Source organism: Ahaetulla prasina, chromosome 2 (assembly GCF_028640845.1).
Source record: "Ahaetulla prasina isolate Xishuangbanna chromosome 2, ASM2864084v1, whole genome shotgun sequence".
Taxonomy (NCBI): Eukaryota; Metazoa; Chordata; class Lepidosauria; order Squamata; family Colubridae; genus Ahaetulla; species Ahaetulla prasina.
This window is the reverse complement of record NC_080540.1, coordinates 132,045,712-132,065,566: the sequence shown is the minus strand read 5'-3', so window position 1 is coordinate 132,065,566 and position 19,855 is coordinate 132,045,712. Positions and strand designations below refer to the sequence as shown.

Genomic DNA, 19,855 nt, shown 5'->3' with positions numbered 1-19,855 from the left:
AAGTTACATTATGACAATACTCATGGTTCAATTAGTTTCCTCAAAGGCAACAACTGAGAGAACAAGATAATGACTTAAAAATTCTAGTAGATGCACAAACAGAAGAAATCTTTTTAATTCTGTAAGTACTAATCAGCTTTTTCCATGTAAAAAATTGACACCCAGAAAGAGTAAAAGACAGATGATTAAACTGGATCATGAAATGTAAAATTTATTCTGGTTCTGTGGGAGTCTGATAATAAGCATCAAGTATGCTTACTAGAAAGAGCTGGAATCGGCAGGATGGTTTCCAGTGGGACTTGGGTGACTCTGCTGCTCCTGTCCTCGGTGGGCTGTCATCTCTCTGGCGCCGCCGATTTCTTGATCCTCTCGGATGTGCGGCGGCCGAGACCGAGGAAGGCGGCGGACGGATGGCGGCCATCTTTGGGCGTGAGGAGGCCTGCTGCTGGGGCGCGAGGCCTGCTGTTCCTCAGCTCCGGCTGTTCCCTGCAGGCTCCGGCAGACTCGGCCTCGATTTCCGGCCCAACTCCAGCTGCGGCGTTGTCTGCCCTTCCCAGCCCGTTTCAGCCCGTTGCCTACGGCGTTCTGCGCCCGGCGAGGCCGGGCGAGGCTGGCGGGCAGGCGAGGCCCTGGCGGGCGGCGTCTTCTTCTCAGCGGCATCCTCGGATCCAGGTTCCGCCGGTGTGGGCGTGAGGCCGCAGTGGGAGGCGAGGCCTGGCGAGGCCTGAGATGTGGCTACGGTTTGTTCCCCTTTGGCACTTTACATCATGTTTTCCATCTGGCCCCCTATTGTTGGTCTGCCCTTCCTCCCCCCCATCGGATTTTTTGCGAACATCGGACTTCTGACCATCGAAGGGGCGAAGGATTGTTCCCTAGCCTATGGTTGTCCGCCCCTGACTTTTCGACCATTGAAGGGGTGAAGGTTTTCCCGGCCTTCATTCGCCTTCTCTCCCTGGTATCATCTATCCGAGCTGGCCCCTGCTGACCCCTACCACGTTGGGACCTGTGGCTTTCTGGAGTCAGTAGTTGGCTGTGGACAGGTTTGGGCCTTAGTAGTCCGCAGCCCATTCTCGGAGGAGTTGGGGGGGGCGATATGATGGGCCCGGTGGAGAAACCAACAACGGACATCGATGGTGGGGGATTGTGATGCCACCTATTTTCATCTTATGGGTTTTTGGACTGGACCACAGATTGTGACTATGGATGGTAGTTTCTGCCTTGTTAAGACCTTTTGTAGGGACTTTATCCATAGGTTTAGCCATGGAGGCCGTTGGGCTACCCGTTTGGCTGTATCATCTTTATTATCCAGTTCCGGCTTTTATTTGTCCTACTTGACATCTGGACATCCCTTGGAGGCTTTACCATCTCCCAATGTCCTACCACCTGGGATTTTGACATCTTATCATCCTTCACCGATTCGTACTTTTCTATGTCGTTACGCTGCAAGAATTCTTGCGCTTTATAAGAAAAAGATTGTACAAGCTAGCACAGGAGTGCTCTCTCTATATATAAATTCCCAGTTTGGGGAAAACAGGCCATACAAACTGGGGGCAGGTATGTATGTATACACACACCTGCCTCCAGTTTGTATAAGCCTATTTTCCCCAAACTGGGACTATGCTACTTGCTGCTGAACTTCCGTTGTAGTTTAGTACAGCCACATACATTAATTACTATCTACCTCATCGAAAGGCCCCAGACTGGAGAGCACCGATCTCAACTACACTGAGCTTGATAGATCAAAGGTCTAAATGTACATGAGGCAGTTGCACTTAGGACGTCAGAAGCATTCTGATAAGAGGGGGAGGAAAGGTTACAGCAATACTGTGATAACAAAGTTACGGATGCTGACCATGAATAGCTCATGGTTGGCAGGAGAGCTTAGTTTACAGGACCTACAAAGGCAGGGCAACTGAAGAGAACAAGATAATGACTTGAAAAAGAGTTGGGCCTAGTAGATAAGAGGCACAAACAGAGAAGGAAAAAGTCTTATTTACATTCTGTAATGTACTAATCAGCTTTGGTTGCCACCATGTAAAAAAAGAAGTTGACACCCCAGAAAGAGTAGAGAGAGAAGCAACAAAGATGATTAGGGGACTGGATCAGGGGTGAAATGTAAAATTTGTTACTACCAGTTCTGTGGGAGTGGCTTGATGGGGGGGGGGTAATGCTCTGCACATGCGCAAGTATGGCGGCTTGCTAGAAGAGCTGGAATCGGCGCGGGATGGTTTCCCGAGAGTGGTGGACTTGGGGTGACTCACCCGGCTGCTCCTGTCCCTCGGTGGGCTGTGTCATCTCTCTGGCTGCCGCAGGAGAGGTTTCTTGATCCTCTCGGATGTGCGGCGGCCGAGAACGGCCGAGGGAAGAGCGGCGGACCGGATGACGGCGGCCATCTTTGGGGCGTGAGGGAGGCCTGCTGCTGGGGCGCGAGGGAGGCCTGCTGTTTCCTGCGGGCTCCGGCTGTTCCCTGCGGGCTCCGGCAGACTCCGGCCTCGATTTCCGGCCCAACTCCAGCTGCGGCGTTGTCTCTAGCCCTTCCCAGCCCGTTTCCAGCCCGTTTGCCCTACCGGCGTTCTGTTGCGCCGAGCGAGGCCGGGCGAGGCTGGGCGAGGCCGGGCGAGGCCCTGGCGGGCCGCGAGGCGTCTTCTTCTCCAGCGGCATCCTCTGATCCGCGGTTCCATCGGCGGTGGGCGTGGTGAGGCCGCAGTGGGAGACGAGGCCTGAGGCGAGGCCTGAGATGTGGCTACGGTTTGTTCCCCCTTTTGGCACTTTACATCATGTTTTCCATCTGGCCCCCTATTGTTGGTCTGCCCTTCCTCCCCCCCATCGGATTTTTTGCGAACATCGGACTTCTGACCATCGAAGGGGCGAAGGATTGTTCCCTAGCCTATGGTTGTCCGCCCCTGACTTTTCGACCATTGAAGGGGTGAAGGTTTTCCCGGCCTTCATTCGCCTTCTCTCCCTGGTATCATCTATCCGAGCTGGCCCCTGCTGACCCCTACCACGTTGGGACCTGTGGCTTTCTGGAGTCAGTAGTTGGCTGTGGACAGGTTTGGGCCTTAGTAGTCCGCAGCCCATTCTCGGAGGAGTTGGGGGGGGCGATATGATGGGCCCGGTGGAGAAACCAACAACGGACATCGATGGTGGGGGATTGTGATGCCACCTATTTTCATCTTATGGGTTTTTGGACTGGACCACAGATTGTGACTATGGATGGTAGTTTCTGCCTTGTTAAGACCTTTTGTAGGGACTTTATCCATAGGTTTAGCCATGGAGGCCGTTGGGCTACCCGTTTGGCTGTATCATCTTTATTATCCAGTTCCGGCTTTTATTTGTCCTACTTGACATCTGGACATCCCTTGGAGGCTTTACCATCTCCCAATGTCCTACCACCTGGGATTTTGCCATCTTATCATCCTTCACCGATTCGTACTTTTCTATGCGTTACGCTGCACAAGAATTCTTGCGCCTGCGAGGTGCCCCTGCCTCGCAGGAATGGCCCGTTTCGTTACCGAGGGCCGGCCTCTATGACGGGTTTTGGGACCCACAGAGGTGGCATGCGAAGAGGAAGAGCCTTTGGGGTTTTTTAGATAGGGCATTTTTAAGGGGTGGGAGGGAAAGGGCGGTGTTGGGGAAACCCGTCGGGTGGGGATCCAGTTCTGCGCATGCTTGTGGCGGTACGTTAATAGGTCCGAGGGTCACGGGGGGCGTTTGTGTTCCATCGGTTGAGGGTGGTGCTATTTCCACGGTAAGGGGGAGGGGCAGATATGGCGGAAGTGGGGCTCATATCGTGTTATGGGGCGCCGATGTTTGCAGGCGATCGCGCCCCGAGCCCTCAAACTTCTCCTGCCTCGGATGGTCAGGACCCTCAGAGCCCTGGCCTCGGCTGATGTTGTGCAACGACGGTCCGTGGTCAATAAGGCCCCTGATTTACGATCTTATCCAGGGGTGCCGCGGACCTTATGGGCGTTACAGAGACCTGGTTGGGCACAGAAGGGGCGTGCCCTTGTTCAAATGTGCCCGCCGGGTTTCCGGGCATTCCATCAGCCGAGGGGCCAGGGTAGGGGTGGTGGGGTGGCGGTTGTGATTAGAGAGAGTCTGGAGCCGAGGGAGACCACTGTACCTCAGATTGCCGGGTGTGAATCCCTCCTTGTGAGATGGGGTCATAGGTGTCAGATGGGCTTGCTGATCGCGTACCTGACTCCTTGCTGCGTGACAGCTGCCCTGCCTGAGCTCCTGGAGGTGCTTGTTGGGTGGCAGTAGAGACCCCCAGACTTTTAGTCATGGGGGACTTTAACTTGCCATCTTCCGCCTCACCATCGACAGCAGCTCGGGAGTTCACGGCTTCCATGACGGCCTTGGACCTGACTCAAGTAGTTGATGGCCCTACTCACATTGGGGGTGGCACTCTGGACCTGATTTTTATCTCTGGTCAGTGGTTGAGAGATCTGGATTTGAAGGAAATAGTCATTGAACCTTTGTCATGGTCAGATCCCTGTCTCCTTCGCCTGGACTTTCTGACCGCCATTCAACACCGCAGGGAGACGGAGCCAATACGTTGGTTCCGTCCCAGGCGCCTGATGGACCCGGAGAGGTTCCGGACGGAGCTTGGGCCATTTCCTGAGGGTCTGGCTCACGGCACGGTTGAGGAACTTGTTGCGGCCTGGGAACAGGCCGCGGCGGGGGCCTTAGACCGTGTCGTGCCTTTGCGGCCTCTGACCCGGCGCAGGTCCCAACCGGCTCCTTGGTTCTCCGAGGAGCTGAGGGGGATGAAGCGCCGGAGAAGACGCCTAGAGAGTTCCTGGAGGTCTAGCCGTTCGGAGGCTGATCGGACACTAGTGAAGTCCTATAATAGGACTTACCTAGTGGCATTGAGGGAAGCGAGGCGTTGCTACGCCTCCTCCCTCATTGCGTCGGCAGATAACCGCCCAGCCGCCCTGTTTCGGGTGACCCGTTCCCTCCTTCATCAGGGGGAGCGGGATGACCCGTTACAGGGACGTGCTGAGGAGTTTAACGGTTATCTATACGACAAAATCGTTCAGCTTCGGGACGGTCTGGACCAAAATTGCGGTGACTCAGGGGAGGTGTCTGAGGGTGGTCTTGGTGACATTGTATGGGATGAGTTTGACCCTGTGGCTCCCGAGGACATGGACAGGTTGTTGGGTAGGTTGAATGCCACCACATGTTTACTGGACCTGTGCCCCTCCTGGTTGGTGCTGGCCACTCAGGAGGTGACACGAGGCTGGCTCCAGGCAATTACGAGCGCTTCTTTGGTGGAGGGAGTCTTCCCGGCCGCCTTGAAAGAGGCGGTGGTGAGACCCCTCCTCAAGAAGCCTTCCCTGGACCCGGCTGTTTTAGGTAATTATCGTCCGGTCTCCAACCCGCCGCGAAGGTTGTAGAGAGTATGGTGGCATATCAGTTTCCTTACACCTGGATGAAACTGTCTATCTAGACCTGCTCCAGTCCGGTTTCCGCCCGGTTACAGCACTGAGACGGCTTTGGTCGCGTTGGTGGATGATCTCTGGAGGGCCAGGGATAGGGGTTGTTCCTCTGCCCTGGTCCTATTAGACCTCTCAGCGGCTTTTGATACCATCGACCATGGTATCCTGCTGCGCCGTTGGAGGGGTTGGGAGTGGAGGCACCGCCATCGGTGGTTCTCCTCCCATCTCTCCGATCGGTCGCAGACGGTGTTGACAGGGGGCAGAGGTCGGCCCGAGGCGCCTCACTTGTGGGTGCCGAGGGCCCATTCTCTCGCCTTCTGTTCAACATCTATATGAAGCCGCTGGGTGAGATCATCAGTGGCTTCGTGTGAGGTACCAGCTGTACACGGATGACACCCAGCTGTATTTTCCACACCGGCCACCCCAACGAAGCTATCAAGTGCTGTCCCGGTGTCTGGAAGCCGACGGGTCTGGATGGGGAGAAACAGGCTCAAGCTCAATCCTCCAAGACAGAGTGGCTGTGGATGCCGGCATCCCGCACAGTCAGCTGAGTCCACGGCTGACTGTTGGAGGCGAGTCATTGGCCCCGATGGAGAGGGTGCGCAACTTGGGCGCCCTCCTGGATGAACGGCTGTCTTTGAAGATCATTTGACGGCCGCCTCCAGGAGAGCTTTTACCAGGTTCGCCTGGTGCGCCAGTTGCGCCTTTCTAGACCGGGATGCCCTATGCACGGTCACCACGCCTCGTGACGCCTCGCCTGGATTACTGCAATGCTCTCTACATGGGGCTCCCTTGAAGGGCATCCGGAGACTGCAGTTAGTTCAGAATGCGGCTGCGGGTGATAGAGGGAGCCCCGTGGCTCCTGTGTGACACCTATCCTGCGCAGACTGCACTGGCTACCTGTGGCCTTCCGGTGCGCTTCAAGGTTTTGGTAACCATCTTTAAAGCGCCCATGGCATAGGGCCGGGTTACTTATGGGACCGCCTGCTGCTACCGAATACCTCTCACCGACCTGCGCCTCACAGAGAGGGACTCCTCAGGGTGCCGCCAGCTAGGCAGTGTCGCCTGGCAACACCCAGGGAAGGGCCTTCTCTGTGGGGCTCCCACCTCTGGAACGAACTCCCCAGGACTTCGTCAACTTCCGGACCTCCGAACCTTCCGTCGTGAGCTTAAAACATATTTATTCATGTGCGCAGGACTGGACTAGGTTTTAAATTTATATTGATTTTAATGGGTTTTAGTATTTATATCATTTTTAATTAATTTGGCTTTAGAATAAGTTTTTTAATTGTGATCTTAATTTGTATTTATATGTTTTTTATTTGCCTGTGAACCGCCCTGAGTCCCTCGGGAGATAGGGCGGTATACAAATTTGATTAAATAAATAAATAAATAAATAAATAAATAATGTGACTGGGTGGGCGTGGCCAACTTTTTTTTTTTTACTTTTAAAAGAATTTTTTTTCAGCCAAAGAGGTTGTAGAAAAAATTCTTTTAAAAGGCTCCTCTAATGATTTCAGCTGAGTTGCCTGATCGTCGGAGGCTTTTCTTTTCTTTTAAAAGCATTTTTTTGGCCAAAGAAAAAATGCTTTTAAAAGTAAAAAAAAAACCACCTCTGATTGTGCGGCTCAGCTGGCCATGGGCGGGGGCACGGATTTTTGCTACCGGTTCTCCGAACCACCCACCGCCATCGCTACTGGGTCAGGCGATCTGGTTCAAACCGGGACCATTTCACCCTTGGACTGGATGCAAAAACCTAAAGAAAGGTTGCTGGAATTGGGTATGTCCAGTTTAATGAAAAGGACGACTAGGGATGATATGATAGCAGTGTTCCATTATCTCAGGGGTTGCCACAAAGAAGAGGGAGTCAACCTATCCTCCAAAGTACTTGAAGGCAGGACAAGAAGCAATGGATGGAAACAAATCAAGGAGAGAAGCAACCGAGAACGAAGGATAAATTTCCTGACAATGAGAATAATTAATCAGTGGAAACAACTTGCCTCAAGAAGTCATGAATGCTCCAAAACTGGAGGTTTTTAAGAAGCGATTGGACAATCACTTGTCTGAAATGGTATAGGGCTTCCAGCCTGAGCAGGGGTTGGACCAGAACACTTCCGAGGTCCCTTCCATCTCTGTTATTCTGTAGTCTGTATTCAGTTCTTTGATGTGACTTGAATCCATTTACTAGTTGAATTGTGATTTCTTAATTTAGTAAGTATGGCTTCTAATATTTGCCTTTATAAGCCAAAAAAGATGTTAAACTAATTAGCGATTGTAATATTTAAGAACCCCATGGCCCATCATCACTACAGTCATAATGATGCAACCATTACATTACCAAAAAAAAGCTGCCATATATGACATATTGAGTAGACAAACTTCTTGTTGCAAATTATTCAGGGCATCAATCTGGCTGCAGGTTCCAGCAGGCCATAGATACACACACTTCATATAATTATATATCTGATCTTCCCTATACAAAGGCATGAAATAATTTTAATTCCCTATACAAGTAGGGCATCTAGTAGGATGTCTATGGAGATTCTCAGTCATCCAAGTCATGGTTGTCCCAAAGGTGCTTTTTCAAGAGACAACTGTGCTTTCTGGTTTTCCTTTGAAGACATTTCGCTTCTCATCCAAGAAGTTCTTCAGAACTGAAGAAGCTTCTTGGATGAGAAGCAAAACGTCTTCAAAGGAAAACCAGAAAGCCCAGTTGTCTCTTGAAAAAGCACCTTTGGAACTTCTAGTAGGTGTTTGCAGGCAATAAACCAATGAAAGGGAGCACTGACTTTCCTTGCCATATGAAGGATTCAGTACAGAGGCACACTGTGATCAGATTCAAGCATTGGGTCTTCACAAGATCCACTGAAACCATCCCAAGCATGGATCTGAGACCACTGATGCTATATGTGCCCTAAGAAACAAAATCATTTGAGTTTACAGCCAGAACTCTCGCAACACTCACAGATCAGTCCCACAATTTAAAGGCTTGAGCATACACACAGCAAATGAAGGCTACAATCCCAGCCTTGTTTTTAACATTCCACCCCCCCCCCACCTTTTTAACATTCCAACCCCCCCACCTTTTCATACAATCAGCCAGCCAATGAAAATAAATCTCCCTGATGCTGTTTCAAAGACTACTTACTGAATGGTTTGGAACAATGCCATATTTATTCAATCAGCTCTCATTAAAAGAATGTGATAATATCAGAAGGTAGAGAGCCTCCGTGGAGAGCATGATAGTAAAAGGGGAGATGGTGAGCTTAATCACACCTGACAGCTCTATACCAGCTTTTATGCAAGTGGCCTTTAAACACTCCGCAAAGATTAGTTCATTCATCTCTTTTGCAATGAGAGGATAATGAACTCATTCAGACTCTGCAAACACTGTAACTTTGCAATCCAGCAAAGACCCCTTCAAATTATTGATATGCTCTTATCAGCAGATTCTACAAATACTTCATTTTCTGCATTGCTCTCCACTGGCATAATTACTAACTTTGATTTTATTTGGCATCCAAATATAAGCAATTACTGCTTTAATTATCCCGAATTTCATCCCAAGTCTGCTTACTTGCAACAACTGAAGGTATGTAATAAAATTAAAAACTAAGGCTGCGACCCATCTGAATTTGACTGCTTAAAAACTTTGCTCAAATTTAGCCACATTGCTGATGAAATCATCTTGCCCGTAACTATGAGAATTAGAAACTTTAAAAAGGGCAAAGCACAAAATCTTTTTTGAAATCAGTTTCTGTGTCAAAAGCAGAGGTGGGCTGCTGCTGTTTCAGATCAGTTCGCCCGTACTGGTAGTTCCGACCATCTGCCCCGGTGCTATCCCATCCTATATATCTCTCTCTGGTTCGCTCGCCCCACCCACGCAACCCAGCTGATTTCCGTACCTCGCCAGCTCTACTCACTGCAGCTGCCCGGGAAGGTGTGCTAGAAGCTGCACATATAAAATTGTCACGTTTGAAGGCGCGCACACTCACATTTTTGGTTCTGCACTAGGCGAACCAGTTGTTAAATTATGTGAAGCTCATCTCTGATCAAATGGTTCCATACAATGTACACTCCAGAATCTTGCTTTGGACAAAATTAATTTTTGAATAGGAATATATGATCGTTCCAAAGATGCTTTTTCAAGAGACAACTGGACTTTCTGGTTTTTCATTGAAGACGTTTCGCTTCTCATCCAAGAAGCTTCTTCAGCTGCAAATCAACTCTTCTTGGGTGAGAAGTGAAACGTCTTCAAAGAAAAACCAGAAAGTCCAGTTGCCTCTTGAAAAAGCACCTTTGGGACAACTGTGTCCTGGATGACTGAGAATCTCCACAGACATTTAGGAATATGATGAGCAGATAATGTGGCAGAATTATATAATTTCAAAACATCTGATCTAGCCTAAATAATTTCACCACAGTATGTAATTTAGAGCTTAGTGGGTTGTCTAAATCTTACAAAGAAATCCAGATTTGTAAATAAAACGCAACTTGAGGGTGAATTGCTTAATTAGCATAATTTACTAAGCAAGTTAATATTTCAATCTTCCTCAGCCTAGCATCTTTCAGATATGTGGACATTACTTCTCGAAGCTCACAGCTATTTTGGTGATTCCTCAAAATCCAGAGATGTGAAGTCCATTCAACTGGTGGTAACAAAATTGCAAAGGACTGGATTACCTGTTTAAAGATGATTAAATTAGGATTACTGGATCCGGACTGCAAAAATCTGGACAATCATTCATTGACAGCATAGATTGCAAGAAAAGTATATTATTCTGAGTGTCATTCAGTGAATATCCAGGTTTTTAAAAATGTATCGTGGATTTGGGGATTTTAATTAAATAAAGCTAGTAAAGAACTGTATGGACAACTCAGAGAAAGAGGAGGAAAGAGTGACCCATCCTGTCCTCCTAGAATCACAGAGTTTGTCTGGTGTTCAGAGTTTAAGCTGGTAACAGCCAATGGGTGCTAGATTAATTCTTCCTTCCAGCAAAGCTAATAGAATTTTTGGAAAGCCAGTCTTTAGCCACAGAAATACAGTCTCCTTTTTCCTGTTCTCCCAGTGTTAGCCTTCTAATACCCTTATTAGAGCAGGTTGTTTTGCTACTGACCCCCAGCCTCCCTGCAAAACACAATCTAATATTTCTTGACCGAGTCAAGGAATTCAACTGCAAGAATTCACACTCTTCACACTGTAGAGATATACCGTAGATATATTTGTGTTGCATATATAAGACAACTTTACATAATGCTCTGACACCACATTTTTCAGCACTCGTTCTTTGGAAAGGGTTGCAGCTGACGCTTAGCACAGTACACGGAAGAAACTTTCCCAGGTTGAGGTACTACTCTTTCCCCAGCCCCACAGTCTATGCTATGTGTGGCGGAACTGATCCTAACCATTTGTGTTGTTGTTCTGCCATACCTCATCAACGAGCATTTCCATTTGCTTTGTTTCTTCTTGCATCAGTGCAGACCTTAAAACGGAAGGTTATTTTTAAAACCAGACAACCCTGGTCATCTACGCTTTTGATCCAGGAAGTTAACCACCTGCAGGTTTTGAAAAGCTTGGATCAAAACCTGAGACTAGGGTCCTTTTAAAACCTTTCTGAAGTTGCTTCAGAACTTCAGCTGGACATGGAGAGTGGGGGATAGACCCATTCTAAAACTCCTTTTCACAGGCAACAATAACTCCACTCTACATGAAACCATTTAAATGCCCATGTTGCTCTCACAATGGCAGACTACGGCTTCCATCATTCTTAACCCCTGGCCATGTTAGCAGTGTCTTATGAAAGCTGGAACTCAACAATTTGGGAAGAGATCAGCTCTCCATCCCTGATCAGTATATTCTGATATGGCACACATTAAAAATATTCCAAAGAATAATTTCTTTTCTTGATACTTCCCCTCCTCCAATAGCCATTAGGAAAAGACAAGCTCAGACATTGTTGGCCCCAGTTGAACTAGGGGTGGTTCACTCAGTTTTCTGGGATGCAGTTTTCTGAAAGAGCAAATCAGACTAAGAAATATGTTTAGACATTGGACAACATTCAGTACAGAACAGCATCACTCTCTGAGGATGGGAAATCTGTTTTTGGCTGAAGGAGCTATAGCTCTTAAAGGGACAGCTTTTCCAATAGAGGACAGGGTGAGGACATGTAAACGTGTGCAGGACACAGTATTGTCTGAACCTGACAAGCTTAAGCGTTAACGGAAAATTAAGGGAAGATGAAACAATACAGAAGTAACCGTGGAAAGGATGAGAGGAAACAGGTTAGGGGAATCCAAGGAAGGTAAAAGGAGATAGCCAGATGTCCAGTAATCCATTGAAAAGAGGCAAAACGGAAAGATATATAATGCTTTGCTTCAGATGGATTGAGACCCTTTAGTAAGAACACTCAGGGCCATTAGCCTAGCTCTACTACCAATACGTAGCCATAGCCAGAATTCATACTGGAAGAGGAAAGACAGCTGAGACTGTAAGGCTTGAGATACCTCACAACAGGCAATAGTGGGTACATTGGATTTGGCACCACCGGCAGTTCCATTAAAAGGGGAGCTTGGCACATTGGCCAGAAAGGCCCAGCTCCTGTTTTGCTTGTAAGGCTGGGAAGGGGAGCTCATTTCCATTTTGCACCCCTCCCCCCAAGAAAAAAACAACTTTCAAATCTTAGCAGCAAGATCCAACCACCCAGGACGCCTAGGAGGGCACTCAATTTTGTTTTATACCCTATAAAACATCAAGACAACATGTTGGAGAAGAGAATGGAAACATTGACGCTGAAGAGGGGGGAGAGAGGTAAGATGACTGTGGTCTATATTGCACTTTTGTCTTATATATACACATGCACTTTTATAAAAAAAAAAATAAGAACCAAAAGGTTGGAGGAAGAAGAAGATGGAAAACAGGTCTGCCAAGCAGCTGGCTTCCTGTATTCCTCAACTCCATCCTGCCATTTCCCAGAATGCTTTGCCAGCAACCATTTGGGAACAGAGAGTCCTGATCTTGCAGAGCGTACTCCATGATTGGTGAGGTCCCGCTGGCCTAGGTGCGCTGGAGCTGGGGAGCTAAGAGTCAAATCTGTCGGTCAAGAACGTTTCCGTTGCTCCGTTGGTTTATAAATATGTTGCTCCTCTTCCTTGCCTTTGCTTCTTTCCAGCAAATCCTGAGAATGGTGGTGGGGAATTCTGCTCTGCTGCATTTTGCACCACTAAGCCTGCCACGACAAAAGGTTCCCGTCCTCGTGTTTGTCCCATGTGACAATGGTGCACTTTCACAGGCTGAAGTCATAAAAGAGTTTTCCCTGCAGAGAGGAGGGGTTCATGTCCCCCACCCCACCCCACCCCACCCCCTCCATGGGGCGATGCCTCTTTGATCCCAAGAATGTGCTGCCGGCTGCCCCTGCTACCTCAGCCGTCCATCTGGCTTGATAGTCCCCAGTTCTGATTTGGGGTCTGGGGACAGTGAACTCCAAGAGGTTTTGTTACAAAGCTCCAAGGGCGAGCAGCTAGAAGGGCTCGCCATGCAGAGTCCCGCTACCGACCAGAAACTGCTGATGCTGCTGTCTGTCCAGTTCTCTAGAGCATGGCCAAAGAGCTGTGCGTGCTGCTGGGAAGCTCGCCCCATTTCATCTAAATGGGGAAGGTTCAGGATCCCAGCCAGGCCCTGGAAATTCTGCTCCATGTACTCATTCCGGGGAGGGCCAGCATGGAGCCACTTGCCATCATCTGAGTCAGAACACAGAAAGAGAGGAGATAAGCAAGGCAAAGGGCTCCTACAAATCTGCCCATATTTTAGGTACACATATAGTGTTTATTTACATATACTTTTATTTATATGCCACCCCCAGATAGCGTACAGCAATCATACAGGTAGTCCTTGACTTACGACCACAGCTGACTCCAAAATTTTCTGTTCCCAAGCGAGGCAGTTGTTAAGTGGATTTTGCCCCCATTTACCTGTCCTACTACTGTTATTAAATGAATCACTGCAATAGTTAAGTTAGCAAAACAATTGGTAAGTGACTTTGGCTTCCCCATTGACTTTACTTGTCAGAAGATCGCAAAAGCTGTATCACCTGACGCTGGGACACTGCAACCGTCAATAAATAGGAACCAGTTGGCAAGCACCCAAATTTTGATCATGTGACCATGGGTGGGGATACTGCAGTGGTCATTAACTGGGAAAAATGTTCATAAGTCTTTTTCTCCCCCCTCCCCCAGTTCCTTCAAATGGTCACTGAATGAATGACTGCAAGTCAAGGACCATCAATAGTAGGCTAGAAGCAAACTAATAACCTGGAGTAACTGTTCTGCAAATGGTTCAACCTCAGAACAATTGAGAAGATTCCATGATGGAACGTTTTGTACAATTCTACTAGAATCAATTCAAGTCTTGAATCCCTCCCGTGCCATGCCCTTATTACTGGTGGCCTTTGGGCAAAATAATTGGCTGCCAGAGGATGGAACTGAAGGTTGTTGGTGGTGGGGAAGCCTTCCTTCCCTTCCCTCTTTAACACCATTATTTTATCACAGTCATTGAGGAAGGGAAAGCACACCATCAACCCTACTGAGTAGGCCAAACAAGAAATTAACTCCACGAGAAAACTAAAACTCACTTTTCCTAATATTGGCCTCAATAACCAAAACTTGCAAGTTGGACTATGCTTGATTCCTCCCACCCCCCACCGTACTCATGTGAATTAGGCGCACATCTGCCCAAGTCACTTGCACATACCTTCTTGCGTTGAACTTAAACCAGGTGCCCCTCCCCCTGTTACTTTGATAATATAATAGATCTGGCCTATAATAGATTTGGCTTTTCTCTCTCAAGAGCATCTTCTTTACTTTCTACCTATATCTACTTCACCCATCATTCTGAATTTAAACTTGCACTGCTTTTTTGAAATGAAGGATATTCCCCACCCCCCCTCCAATCACAGACGAGATATCCAATCTCGGCAAGGAGCTGGACACCTGCATTAGGAAACCAGGCATGTAAAATAGCATCCTGCTAATGCAAATGGCTCAGTGAACTGAGATGCCTCCTCTCTCCAATTGTCATTACCAAGCGTTCTGTAACAGTTTCAAAACCATATATAAATTCCAGGAGATTTATAGTAGTAAAGTTAAAAATACAGGAACCAACCATTTCAATGAAAAACCTGACAATAAATATGAAAAACTTGGTATCCTGTCTCTAATGAGTGAACCAAAACCATCAAAGTCACCCAGCCAGTAACCCCAATTAAATGATGCAGTCTTCATTGCTTGAGAAAGATTAGTTGGGAGGGAGGGAGTGTAGCTCCAGAAGTAGGGTATCCAAATCCTGGGGGCCAATAAGAAGGAGTCTGCAGGAACAGGACCATAAGCCTTCCCTCTACATGTTTAAATGTGAATTGGGCACATTCTACTTGCAGAAAACAGTTCCTGAAATACTTTGGAATCAAACTATATAGGGCTTTAAAGATTAATTTTATAATTATAGTTTCTAAGTCTTTTTGAAAGGCAGGAGATTGACAACAAAAACATTTGCATTTTGCCTTGCCTACTGATCTGAAATTAAATGTTCCTCTAAATCAAGCCCTGTATATTTTCAAAGCTATGATGTACACCCTAATATAAGAAGAGGTCATGGCTGCTGTGGCTTCAAAAGCAAATTCTGGGGAATAGTATTTGGCCATTAGTCTTCTGGGGTTGCTGTACATAGTCAGAGTTCCAAATATCCATGCTTAGGACTGCATTGTTCCTGTTTTGACCGGGGTCGTATTTACATAATATCCTCTTCCTCCTGAAAGAGGGTTTTAATGCAAAACTCTGACAATACCACAGGACATTTTGCAGACTAAAACTGATGGAAATTACAGTTATGTTTCAAGGAATCACAAAAGATTAAATCATGAATGTAATATGTATATATATTGAGGGCCCTTAAGAACACATCATACATACATGCTTGCATGCACGTGCACACACACACACAGCTCCATATCTCTTCATTATTACCAATAAACTGCTGATATGTTGAATTAGTACTAATAATGGATATTGGATATGGGCTAACAAATTCTGCATTAATCCAGAGAGAGACAGGGGCTCTTACTTAGGAAGCAGATGTACTCAGGAAAATGATTTCAGCCTGTCTTGGATGTTGAGGAATCAAGTAGCTAATCTGGAGGTTTTTCTAGATTCAATTTTTTATTTTACTTATTTTATTTATTAAATTTATTTGCTACCCATATTATTTCGAAGTGACTTTGGATGGCTTCCATGTAGAAATTCAGAAGACAGCTGCAGCAAGTAAATGCTTCTTCTCAACTTAGGTGCTCATATATGACCACTTCTAATGACATCAGAGAAGGTCATAGTGATATCAAGGTAAAGGTAAAGGTTCCTCTCACACATATGTGCTAGTCGTTCCTGACTCTAGGGAGCGGTGCTCATCTCCATTTCAAAGCCAAAAAGCCAGTGCTGTCTGAAGTTGTCTCCATGGTCATGTGGCCGGCATGACTAAACACCAAATGCGCACAGAACGCTGTTACCTTCCCACCAAAGGTGGTCCCTATTTTTCTACGTGCTTTCGAACTGCTTGGTTGGCAGAAGCTGGGACAAGTAACGGGAGCTCATCCCATTACGCGGCAGCACTAGGGATTCAAACCGCTGAAGTGCCGACCTTTTGATCGACAAGCTCAGCTTGTCTATGTATATCATATGTATATATGTATATGTATATCAGTATAATGGTATACATCTTAATTATATCAAGATTGAATCATTGTAACACATTCTACTTGGGGTTTCCTTCTAAATAAGCTTTGTGAACAGATCGTTGGTGTAGAATTCTTATACACATCAAAGTGTTGGTGATGGCCCATTAGAACTGCAGGCCTAGAGCAGGATTACCTTAAGAAATGCCTTGTCCCATAATAGGTTATCCATAAGTGTCTTCTGATGGAGAAGCCCTTCTCTGTGTCCCGTAACGGAATTGTGATTAGTGGAACAAGAAGGGCCTTCTGACTGACCTCACATTAACTATGGAACTGTGTCTACAGAACTGGTACCTTCTTGGGTCACTGTTCTTCTTATTTTGGAAGATGCTTGTTCCCCAGGCAGAGTACATATCTCTTGATATATTTAACTATTGTACCTGCCTTTTTTTGTAACTTCTGTTTCCCACCTTTGGTTTTTCTTTTCAACGCATTCAATTATTCATAAACCTTAATCGTTTATTTTTTTATTTATTAAATTCGTTTGCTGCCCATCTTGTGACAAGGTGACTATTTTTAGCTGTTCTGAAATAAGAAAAGTGGGATCTCTTTCTCTAGTATACACACACACAGAGAGAGAGAGAGAGACGCACACACATAGAGTAGAGATCCCTTTTGTTATCTGAATCTTTCTCCTGAGTTTGCACTCCTTTTTTGTTTCCAGGCATTCTCACTTTAGGCCACGTACCTTTCCGGAGAGGCTGCTTGTGGTTGAAGGTCTGGGGAACCACTAGGAACTGGCTCTCTCCCAAGGGCTCCCAGAAATGGAAAAGGCGGATGGTCCAGGCTCCTGGGCGGAGGGGCCAATTGAGAGGTGGTTTGTACTGTGTGTACTCTGCATCTGCATCTACTGTAATATCATAGGACGTGGCAATGATATAGGTGGGGTCAATCCAAACTACGGTGGCCGTGAGGTTGGGTCCCCGTGCCCATTTCTGCATAGCCACCGGTTCATCAAAAGGCCCGATCAGGCCACCGAAATTGCGGAAGATCCTCTCTTTGGGGTCCCACTCAGTACCTACCTGTAAGAGTGGACAGAAAGGAGGTGTTTGCAATGGGGAAGAATACCCAACCACAGCATGGGAAGCATGCTCTTCAAGAGGCAAGAAACATTTATGACATTTATAACGTTTCATCGAGTAAGCATTTGGGGAAAAAATACAGGTAGTCCTCGACTGACGACCACAATTGAGCCCAAAATTTCTGTTGATAAGCGAGACAACCTGTTAAGTGAGTTTTGTCCCATTTTACAACCTTTCTTGCCACAGCTGCTAAGTGAATCACTGTAGTTAATCAAGCAGTTGTTAAGTGAATTTGTCTTCCTCACCGACTTCACTTGTTAGAAGGTTCCAAAAGGTGACCTCGGGACAATGCAACCATCATAACTATGAGTCAATTGCCAAGTGTCTGAATTGTGATCATATGACTGTGGAAATGCTGCAACAGTCGTTTAAGTGTGAAAAACGTTCATAAGTCACTTTTTTTTAGTGCTGGTGTAACTTTGAATGGCAACTAAACAAACAGTTGTAAGTTGAGGACTACTTGCATTCCTACACCAAGGTGGACTACATTGCCATATTCTATTCCAAATTCTGTTAGAAAAAAATTTCTTTCTTCTGCCAGCATGTCCCCACAGAAGAAGATTTAGAATTGGCCTTGTCAAAGTCTTTCTTCATTCAGTGATCCACAAGAGGGCTCACATTTCTCTGGAAATACTCCATGTGGGCAGCACTAATAAGGAAATTCCATCTGGGTTGACACCACCCTTTTTAAGATGATCCATCTGGATGGAAAGATTCACACATCATAAAGATAAAAGTGTCCCCTTTCTACTTGTGTTTGACTTTAGGGGACAGTGCTCATCTCTCTATCTTTGCCGAGGGAGCCAACATTGTCTGAAGACATTTCTGTGGTCATGTGGCCAGCATAACTATACGCCGAGGCACATGAAATAATGTTACCTTCCTACTGAAGTATTTATCTACTCACATGCTTTCGAACTGCTAGCTGGGCAGGAGCTGGGGCAAGAAACAGGAGCTCAGCTCATCGTGCAGCACTTGGGCCTTGAACTCAGGCTGTCAGCTTTCCAGCAGACAAGCTCAGTGTCTTTAACAGCTACACCACTGCACCCCCTCACACATCATACCGCCCTATTAATTATATTACAACACCTCACAGCCACATAGAACAGAACCTCAAAAAAAGGTGAAGTTTTGCAGTTGCAGAGAAGGCTATTTCAGTCGTATTCAATTCCTATTCCTAGTCTTGCTTTTGGGCTTTCTTCACAGATCACATTCTCAACCACATAATTCTTTTCTTGCCCAAGTATTCCTGAATGACCTTATTTTGAATGGAGGAGGTCATCTTTTCTTTAGACTCATACTTTTCATAAGCTTCACATAGCTCAGGGAGTAAAGACTAATCTCTATCTCCACTTGCTGGTCTACTGGATGTCGCAGTCAGGAATAGACAGAATTGTTGGAGGAAGCTGCGAAATATTGAAGAAAGGACTCCTCATACAACAGAAATGCAGATCAAGTGAAATTGTTACATATTGTTGAGACAGTGCTTGCTCAGCAATATGAAGTCCATGCACAGTCGTCGACTACCATAATTTCCTCCAGGAAGCTGAATTAATTATTGCATCTTCTAGATGTCAGCTGCATATTGATAAAAAGTGGGGGTGGGGGGAAGGAGGATACATTGATTGAAGCAGAGAGAGCATTTTGATTAATTTAAAGCCAGGAGAGAACAACAGAATAGCTAAACAGGAATCCCACCTCAAGATTCTGCAAACGGTTGGCTGATTTGCCACTAGCCGCTAATTTGAGAGTCCCACGGGGCATCATCCATATTTCTAGAAACTCCACCTGTTGAGTTACAGAGTTCTGAACTTCTTGAGTCACCAAGTAGCCCTGGAAATGGTCGTCATAAAAATACAAGTGGACACTGGATGGAAAACCCTGTGGCTCAAACCTGGAAAAATATGAGAACAATTACAATAATATTAATCATAGTAGTAATAGTAGCAATAGTTATAACATCCCTAAACAGAACTTCCAAATGGTCAGAGCATTTCATATGCATAATAGGGGCCTCTGGTGGCTCAGCAGACAAAGTCAGTCTGTTATTAACACAGCTGCTTGCAATTACTTCAAGTTCCAGTCCCACCAGGCCCAAGGTTGACTCGGCCTTCCATCCTTTATAAGGTAGGTAAAATGAGGACCCAGATTGTTGGGGGCAATAAAAGTTGACTTTGTATACAATATACAAATGGATGAAGACTATTGCTTAACACAATGTAAGCCGCCCTGAGTCTTCGGAGAAGGGCGGGATATCAATTCAAATAAAAAAATAATAATAATAATTAGGAACAGCTTTGAAAAGTTCATTATTGTTATCCTTCATAATGCAGATGGAAAAGCTGAGACAGGCAGAGAAATTGCTTGCTTTGGCCCACCTAAACAGTAGAGATCCAACTAACCAACTTCCAGATTTGAAACTCACAAAAATGTCTTATATGTTCTAAGTCCCAATCAGTTCAATAGGTTTATTCTCCACTGAGGTTTTAGTCTTTTAGCCATCTAAAAGGTCAGTTCTCAAAACCGAGATGATAGTTCTTAACATCAAAGACACATT

The 19,855-nt window shown here is 46.3% G+C and overlaps 1 protein-coding gene across 1 annotated transcript in view; it reads right to left on the bottom strand.

Annotated features, from left to right (window-relative positions):
* Positions 1-10,642: 10,642 nt before the first annotated feature.
* Positions 10,643-19,855, bottom strand: part of XYLT2 (xylosyltransferase 2) — a 47,173-nt gene continuing 37,960 nt past the window's right edge. Inside the window, exons 9-11 of the mRNA XM_058171360.1 lie at positions 18,997-19,192; positions 16,905-17,238; positions 10,643-13,178 (exon numbers count right to left, since the gene is read on the bottom strand). Of these exons, the coding sequence (XP_058027343.1) occupies positions 12,856-13,178; positions 16,905-17,238; positions 18,997-19,192 (853 nt within the window). The 3' untranslated portion in view covers positions 10,643-12,855. The remainder of the gene's footprint in view (positions 13,179-16,904; positions 17,239-18,996; positions 19,193-19,855) is intronic.